This window comes from Lynx canadensis, chromosome B1 (genome assembly GCF_007474595.2).
Source record: "Lynx canadensis isolate LIC74 chromosome B1, mLynCan4.pri.v2, whole genome shotgun sequence".
In the NCBI taxonomy this organism is placed as follows: domain Eukaryota; kingdom Metazoa; phylum Chordata; class Mammalia; order Carnivora; family Felidae; genus Lynx; species Lynx canadensis.
In genome coordinates, this window is record NC_044306.2 from 44940744 (window position 1) to 44949801 (window position 9058).

A 9058-nucleotide genomic window follows, 5' to 3' on the forward strand; every position below is an offset into this window, starting at 1 on the left:
CGAGCTCCCCAATTTCTCTGGAGGTGGGTTAGCGGAGGGGAGGGGGGGGACGACCGGCAAGTTAAAAACCCAATGCCATGCCACTCTGTTCGTGTCAACCCTGTATCTGAGAAGGAGCCTTTCCCCTCCCTCTCCTCCTCCCTTCCTCCCGCAGCTGCCCACGAGGCCACAAAAATAACCAGGCAAGAGGTGTGAAAATCTGACCTGGGGCCAGGAACGTCCAGTGTCTCAAGTTCCAGCTCTTTGCTTCCACCCTTCCTGGTGCCTTGGGAACACAGGCCCCATTTCTGGCGCCTGGGAGAGATTAGGAGGAAAAGGGGGAGGAGGGCTAGGAAGAGAATGAGGTGGAGAAATAGAAGGTAGAGGTGATTCTCAAAGAAAAGAGGGGCTAGATGAATTAATTATGCAAATAAGCAGTTGGTGGGGAGTATTATCTCTATTAAAACAGCAACTTTGTCTAATGAGAATTTAGCTATTGAAAGTAAGCAACTCCCCACCAGCTAATTAAAACAGCCACATTTCTTTGGAACTGGCACCCATTTATGGCGGGGAGGGCTGACATTTCAGGGTGAGAACTGGGACACTCCAGACCACAATGCTTGCCCTTTGATGTCACAAGGGTAGTTGGGGGCAGCTTATTCCAACTACCCAAAGGGCATCCTTCCCAGTCTGCAAAGGCCACAAATACATTTTCTGGGGAAACTCAATGGTCTGGGGGGTTTCTAAGCTCATGCATAAGCCAAGAAGCTTTAGAAACACGACTTTTGCTATACAGAGAGTTCACTATTGGAGACAGTGAGTCTATTCCTTTCTCTTTCCCAACAAGAGGAACGCTGTGGTCCTTAGCTAGGGAGGTCTGAAGCCCATGAAGTTTAAAGAAAAGAGAAAAGTTTAAGTCTTCCTGCAGGGGGAGCAATTTCCAGAAGTTTTAGCAGCCATAAAAAAAAAAAAAAAGGTATCTGAAGGAAAGAGGACTTGAGAGGAAGGGAAGTGGGAAATAACCAACAGCAGACAAAACAACAGAGAGAAAGAAAAACAAAGCAAGTCCCTACAGTTTCAACTCATTTAGAGATTCTGACCAATTTGAACTTTGAGAACCCAGATAATGACGACTCCCCAGGAAGGTCCTGAGTTGGTCCCAGGGTGACTTCCACAGCCTGTTTAGCCTCTCCCGGACTTGCCCTCCCCCACGTGCCCAAAGACACTAGCAGCCGAGGTCCCTTCCCCTGGGACACACCTAAGTTCTTTTGGTGGCCAGCACGGACATTTTCTGCAGAAGAAGCCTGAGGTCCTCTTGACAGAGAAAGGAATTTTGGCCAGAAACAAAGATATAGTGGCAAAGCTTCAAAGAACCCTAATCAACCGCCCCCCCCCCCCACCTCCCAAGAACATCTAACGTTGAGGCTTTGTCAAATCCAGAGAGCGTGACACCGGGTGAGGGAGGCCCCCTGTGATTCTCTAGCGGGGTGTGGTGTCTTCCCAAACAGTGCGGACGGACAGAGAAGGCATCCTCTCTGTCCTCTCACCCCACCTTCCGCCCTTGACCTCGGGTCTACGGACAGACGTTTCAGACGCACGAAGCTTGTGGAGCACGAACTGCCTAGTTAAGTCACGATCCTCACAGAGAAAGCAAAGCAAAACAGCAGCGCCAACAGCAGATCCCCAAAGCGGCGCGGGGCCAACGCAGAGGAGAGCGGCCAGGAGGGGGCGAGGCAGACCACTTTGAAGTGCGCCCAACAGGAGGCCCGTCGCGTCCAAGAGGAGCAGGCCGAGCGCCCGCGCGCCCTGGCCGGGTGCACCGGGGAGCCAGCGGCCTTGGCCGCTCACCGCCCAGGGTAGACGTGAGGGCCGTCCGTCCTCTCCTCCGGCCTCGCGGAAAACCCGGGCAGTGGGAGGTGCCCGACCCTGGTCCCACCATCCTGGCAAAGGGCACCCCATCATCGCCTGCCCGGGGATGCCCCAGCGGGTGTCAGTCGTGTGAGCTCAAGACAACAGGGACCGAAGAGTGGTCTCAAAGTCTTGAGTAAACACCGCGTCTTCTCAGCAAAACCGAAACCCCTCCAGAGAAGTCTCTGGGGGCGCAAATGACTCGGGTCGGCAACTCAGCGCTGGCCTTGGGGAACCCCCAAGCTCTGCAAAGCACCCATGTCAGCAGGTGCATTTGGTTTCAAGGAGTAGAAAAGGCAGTCAAGAGGAGGAAATCATTCGCATTTCCAGTGGGAAGCGCGGAAGGTGTCGTCGGGGCCGGCGCCAGCCACCTGTCTTTCTGCCACTAGGTGGCGCCAGAGGCACGTCGACTTTGCATACCTACAGGGCTCTGGGGACGGTGCTGCCAAGTCTGAGCCCCGCGTCCTGGTTCCCTGCTCAGCCCCTTGTACCTCGAATCTAGGCCCAGAGGAAAAACCGCATTTACACACTCCCTTCACCCTGTCCCCAGGAAATATCAAGGACTTTGAAGCGAGGCTGGGAGCTAAACAACCAACTGGGAGAAACAAACAAACAAACCCATAAAGACGACTGCATGTTATTTGTAATGCGTTGGCATAAGTTTTTTTTTTTCCCTCCCCTCCCCCTTTCTTGAGGAAAGGCATTAAATTCGTCCTTGAACGGAAATTTCAGAAGGAAACCATAAGGTATTTAAGCAAGACTAAAAGGACATCTGCTTAGGTGTCTGGAAGCAGGACAGTGGGTGAGGCAAGAGAGAAACACACCACGGTGTGAATATAGCCAAGTATTCCATTTATTAACAAAATAAGTCTTACCAAGGGAGAGCTCTATTCATCCCCAACAGGCCCCACAGCCCCCGCACTGCTGCATAAGACCAGGAGGGAGGGTAGGTGTGGGGAGAAGACCCAGGGGCGGAGTCTTCAATCCCAGTCACTGAGGGAGCCCACGGAAGCCCACGGCCAACTTTGGGGATTCTGTTGGGTCAGGCCTGGGAAGGGGGTGATGGGGCTACTGTGATCTGTGTACTCCCTGCCTCCCCAACTGTCCCCCAATGGAGCTAACAAGGTTGTACTGCCCTCTGATATTGCCACTGGTCTGCTTTGGAGGGATCTAGCAAGCATCACTGACCCTACCCCTATCAGGAGAGGGATCCCAACAATGGAGAGAAAAACAAGACTATAAATGCACTTTGCAAAATATAAAGAGCAACGTTTTACACCAGCAGGGCCTTCTAGGACTTTTGATTGAATAAGACTAGCCGTACAAGTCCCCCACCAGCAGGCAGTGGGACTACTGGGTGTTTGGGGCCACAAAGCATCTGAAAGGTAAAAAGGCTGTCAGAGGCCTTAGGGCCTCTCTTTCAGGGCAGAGCCTGCTGGTGGGGTCAGGGCTCTCAGTGCTCAGAGCAAGCTAGAGGAGCAAGGCTCTAATTTTGGGGGCCAGGGTGCAGACCAAGGACCCCAGGAGGAGAGGGTTGCAGGGGAGGAATCACAGAGCAGAGTTCTGGGTCAATAGAACACAAGACCTCTTGCCCCCAAGGCGGATCCCTAGACCCCCCCAAACGCGTTACAAAAAATATCTCCTCTCTGTTACTTGCACAAAGGATAAAACAGAACCTCAAACAAGAACTGAAGGGGAACGAGGGGAAAAGAGAAGGGGCAAATGTCGTTTTAACGGTTAGGAAGCATGCAAGAAACTCCCCACGAAGGGAAAACAAATAGAAGAAGAACCCCAGAACCCCAACTCTCCCTCCTCCCCCTAAAACCAAACCAATCCAAAAAAAAAAAAAAAAAAAGGCAAAAGGAAAATAAACCACTTACATCTAAGAAAAAGGAAAGAAAAATAAAAGAAAGGAAGAGGGGCGGGGAACATGTAGTTATTTGTGTGATTAATATTATTATTTGGGGAACACAGACTTTTTGCATACCATTGACTCGTGTGGCCCGTTAATGCACTTATATTCCCAGCTTGTAAGCTAACATTATAGTAAATAAATACACAGTCCGGTGGGGAGGGTCTGGGCGGGGAATCCCGGCAGGGACAAGCAGTAGTGGAGGTTGCAGCGGCGAGGCGGCCGGGGGGGGGGGGGGGGGGGGGGGGGGGGAAGGGAGGCGGAGGGGGGGTAGGAGAGGAGGGTTGGGTGGGAGCAAGAGCTGTAGTTACTGGTATCCGAGTGCGGAGGCTGAGGCTAGTCTCTGTCCGTACAGCGCATACGGTGAGTAGTAGGGTCCGGCTGTGGGGAGGGACGGCACGGCCAGGCCCCCGGCTGTGGATAAGTGGCTCTTGCCATAGGGGTGGTACCGGCTTAGCCCCAAAGTGTGTGGACTCCGCAAAGACAGCGACCCGGGGCTGCCCGGGGCGGTGGGCGGGGGGAGGTGCAGATGGCAGGAGGCTGCAGCTGCGGCGGCTGCGGCGGCGCTGCCCAGGCCGGAAGCCCCGGGGTAGGCGGCCAGAAGTTTCTCCGCGCCGGGCAGGGCCGTGTGAGTCCGTAGGTGGCTGAGCAGCTCCTCCGAGGTGGCGAAGCGCTTGTCACACGGCCCGCTGGCCGCCACCCAGTTGCAGCTGTGTGGCAGCGGTTCGTTCTGCAGCATGAAGCCGTAGGTGTAGAGCGGGTGGCCGGGGAGCGCGGCCTGAGCGGCGCTGGAGGAGAGCGCAGCGGGCTGTAGCGGGTGCCCGGGGTACACCAGTGGGTAGCCCCCGGCCTTCAGGCTGGGCCCGGCGGGGTCGTGCGCGCTGCAAGTGGAGCAGCTGGAGCCGCCAAGGTGCGAGGCGCTGTGGTAACCTCCCAGGCAGTAGGGGTCACGGCATAATCCCTGCAGGAAGGATGGCGGGGAGGCCCCGGTGAGCGGGCTGGAGCTGGGGGGCTTGCCGGGGGGCAAGCCCAGGCCCCCCGACAGCTGGCCTCCCACGAGGCCAGACTTGCTGGGATCCAGGCCAGGCACGAACTGAGACGGGTAGCCGGCGTAGGCGCCCACGATTGAGCCGTGGTAGCCGATGCTGGAGGGTGGCAGCGGGAACACCGAGTGGCCCGGTTTGTAGGGTGACACCGGCGCCACGTGGCCGGCCCCCACCAGCGCCGAGGGCGGCTCGGACTTGCGCCCGGAGGCCCCAGCCTCCGCACCACCCCCGTGTGCGCCGGGCTCCCCACCGCTGCTACGGCTCACAGCCGCAGCCTCCGGGCTGGGCTTGGGCTCCTGGTCTTTCTTGTCCAGCTCCCCGCCGCCACCCCCGCCGCCGTTCTTGCAGTCAGAGTGGTGTGGGGAGCCGCCCCGGGAGCCACCCGGCGAGGACGAGGACGACGACGCAGAGACGGGCGCTCCATGCGGGGGAAAGGGCGTGCAGGCGGCGCTGGGGACCCTGAAGCCCGCCTTGTCTCCCGGGGACAAGGAAGAAGAGGAAGAGGTGGAGGACACGGAGGAGGAGCCGCTGTCTTTGCGGGAGTCGCCGCCGCCGGAGCCCTTGGAGTAGGGCTTGAAGCTGGACTTGTCCTCGGCTGGGGAGTCCCCCAGCTGCTTGAGGGCCGCAGACGCGGAGGCGGCACCCGTGGCGGAGCGGCCAGGGTCCTTCTCCCCTCCCAGCCCGTTGGCGGCCGCCGCTACCGAGTTGAGCTTGGACGAGGGCGGCGGGTCGGGCTTGCCGATCTGCGAGCAAGTCTGGGCCAGCAGCGCCAATGGACTCTTCTTGGCGTCCAGCTGTGGGAGACAGCGGCAAGGGGAGGGAGAAGGGGGTGAGACTACGAAACTGACGGAGCAAGCGGGGTGCCTGGGGAGCAGGGTGGGCGCGGAGGGCCCGGACGGCGGCGCGACGGGGCGGGAAGGCCTGGGGAGAGGGTCTGAGAGTGCGGGCGGGGCGGGGCGGGGCAGCTGAGCAGAACTGCGCGCGCAGGGCCCGGGGTGGGGTCCCTCGATCCACCGCGTCCCAGAGTGCGGCACAGGCCGGGGGGAATGGGGCAGTGGAAGTGGTCCACCAGAGGCCGCCGCGGGAGCAGGTGACTGCTGTGGAATCGGGGCTGGGGGAGGGGCTGTGACTCGCCCCCTACCCTCTAATTTCCCCCTCCTCAGTGCCCAGGAAAAAACTTATTCCTTCAGTTTGGGGAACTTCGCTTGGGACGGGTTTCTGGCGGTGGCGCCGCGAGGCAGGAGCCGGGCGAAGCGCCTTCTGAAGCTAGGGGCTGCCGTTGGCGCTCTCCTTGTAGCCCCTCCCTCCCGGGGAGGGCACGCAGGGAAGTGGGAGGAAGAAAGACCTGGGATCGGGAGTGCCTGGGCGTAGAGCGCTCTAACCGGATGGGACAGAGGCGGAGTGGGACGGGGGCGATGCGGCTCCAAAGACACCAGACCGGGGTGGGGTGTGTGTGTGTGTGTGTGTGTGTGTGTGTTGGCGCGGGGAGGTGGGGGCAGGAAAGGCAGAGATCATCTCTAGCCTGAAAACTGGGTGCCACAGGAAAAGTAAAGGACCCAGCGGAGACTCCAAGAGCAAACCCAGTCCAAAATACGTAGCTCCGAAAGGCGAGTGTGGACTGGGAAACCTTCCACGGAGAAACCTGGGGAGAACTGGGTGGACTCCGATCCCTGTTCCCTCGGTCCCTCCTCACCCCGTGTGCCGGCGTGGCCGGACCTGGGCGTCGCACCCAGCCCCGGGGCGCAGGGAGTAGGGCCGTGGGCCCCGCAGTGTTGGGCGGAATGGGGCCGGCAGCGACCAGGAGACTGACCTCAATGGGGCTGACGGGGGTGGAGGACAGCGGCTGCAGGTACTCCGGGTGCAGGAGGTGGCCGGTGTGAGCGCTCAGCATCTTCAGGACCCTGATTGGAAGCCGGTTCGCCTGGCGCAGGGGGTCCGCCGGGGGCAAGAGGGACACCGCCGCCGGCACCGCCGGCCTCTTCCCGCCGCCGCCGCTGCCGCTGCCGCTGCTTTCGGGTGTCCTTGGGTTAGATCCAGCGGGCGAATCGCTCATTTGGAGGAGGCAGCGCCACTGGGGGGGCGGGGAGGGAGGGGGAGCACCGGGGAGGAGAGCTCCCGGGGCGGGTGGGCTCGCTCCGCAGCGTCGAGCGCGGTGCAGCAGCCGCTGCACCTCCACCCCTCCTCCACCGACGCCGCCGCAGCCGCCGCCGCCGCCGCTAGCCCCGGCGAGCAACACAAAAACCTTCGCCTTCCCAGAGTCGCACGTCAAATAGCCGCGATCGGCAGCCACACTTCAAAGGGATCGCCGCGCCCGCCCAATCGCAGCTCTCGCCGGGACCCCGGGGCGGGGAGAGCGGCGGGCGGAGGCCGGCGCCGCCGGTGGGAGGGGAGAGCCTTAAAGGGGCCTCGCCCGCGCGCCGCCGCCGCCTCGGCCTTTACCTCCCGATGCACTCCTCCCTTCCCCCCCCCCCCCCCCCCCCGGCTGGACCGCCCTTGCCCCGGGGTCCCGTAGAGGACGAGACTCCTCCGGGACCCCGGGCTCTGCACCCTACCTTCCGCTGGCTTTCCTGTCTCTCTCCCCTCCCTTCACACTGCCAGGGTTGGGGGAGGTGGTGCTGGCCGGGTCAGTCACCCGCCGGCCGAGAGTGTCTGGGGTGGGGCGGACTGAGGTGGGGTGGGGGGCAGGAGCGCCGGGCGCTGGCTCCGCCGCTGCCGAGTCCCAGACGTTCTAGGAGGCCGCCTGGGGGCGGGCCGCGCCTCCTGAGCCCCGGCCTAGCTCCGGCCCTGCTTGGGCTCTGCTCGGGCTCTGCTCCGGCTCAGCTCCGGCACTGCCCCGGTCCAGCTCTCTTTCCCTAACTGGCTTCTCCCTGGTGTGCTCATTTGGAAGCGCCCGAGCCTTGCAGGCGTCCACGGCTCTCGGGACGCGGCGTAGCCGCTCCAACTACTTTGAGCCTGTCCGGTTCGAAGCCTGCAAGTTTGAGGACTCCCTTTCGGGGTGAGATGGTCGCGACGAAGCGCGATATTCTAGGCTGTGCTCGCTGCCCTGACGCGCCTGGAGCGCGCTGCCTGCACACTGATTTATAGGTTCGGTCTTGGGTGCGTTTCAGGTTTCTTATAGTATCTGTTTAGAGGCATACCGTTTTCTCGCTGCACCGTGCCTAGCTGCTATTTTGGGGGGTACACCCAGGATCACTGGAGAGGCCAGTATCCCAGAGGAAGGAGGAAAATCTACGTGCTGTACGTCGATACAGAATCCAGAGATGCGCCTTCCCATCTTTTCTTCTGGTGGGGGAAAATGCACTAGCTTTTCCCAGGGACATTTTGGAATAAAAACTTTTTGTTAAAAATAACAATACCCTCCTTTCCTCCCCCCCCCCGCCTTTTAGATAAAATGTGTATTGCCAGCTTCGCGCTTGGCAGAGATTTTACATAGTCATAGTACTGACATTAAAGTTCCCGGTCGGCCGATCATCAGAAGGTGAAGCCGGTCCTTTGTGCGCCGGCCTCTGGGGAGACCACTTTTCCGTGCTCTCAGCGGCCAGTGGAGGCGCGCTGGTGTCACTGCCTGCCTTCGAGTACCACTTTCCTAGACCCAATCCATCACTCTGATTGTCAGGCCTGTCAGTGGGGGCATATTGCTCCGGGACTACCCGTCCCTGACTCTGCCGCGTTGATCTACGCCTTGAGACAACATGAGAACCCAAGACGGGGATAGGTGATTTCAAAGGGGTTCTTCAAACAGAACGAAATAACTCTCACGGAAATAACAAATAGCAGTCACGTACATGTATCATGCTCAGTAAAGAAGACAGCAGGCACCACTCCCAGGCCATATCAATCACATGCTAAACTAAATGTACTCCCTGCATCCCTGCTGTTTATTGGGCAGTACGTTTAGACCTCTTAGAAATGACACAGGCTCTTCCTACCCCAGTTTGAATCCTGGTAGAATCAGGGTGAAGTGAATGCTAAGGGATGGCCTGGCTGGGAGGTGTATTCCGTATTGCAGCAAGAGGGGGACAGGAAGGGGGGTAGTCCCATTGGCGTGGTGGTCTCTGTGCCACCTCCCTCCTTTCTCATGCCAGCTTCTGTGGTTTCTGACATCACTGCTGCTGCCAATACCACATCTAAGAGTCCACTGCAAGGCTCCTGTAGCCTACAGGGCTGTTTGGCCTTGGGGAGATTGCTACACAGACCGAGAACAGAAGAAAGC

At 59.7% G+C, this 9058-nt stretch overlaps 1 protein-coding gene across 1 annotated transcript; it reads right to left on the reverse strand.

The window, feature by feature from the left end:
* Positions 1 to 3760: 3760 nt before the first annotated feature.
* ZNF703 (zinc finger protein 703) lies at positions 3761 to 7138 on the reverse strand. Its single transcript, XM_030312643.1, has 2 exons — positions 6656 to 7138; positions 3761 to 5639 (listed from the first exon to the last, which is right to left on the reverse strand). The coding sequence occupies exons 1-2, from the start codon at positions 6896 to 6898 to the stop codon at positions 4107 to 4109; spliced, it is 1776 nt and encodes a 591-aa protein (XP_030168503.1). The 5' UTR covers positions 6899 to 7138; the 3' UTR covers positions 3761 to 4106.
* Between the last annotated feature and the right edge of the window lie 1920 nt (positions 7139 to 9058).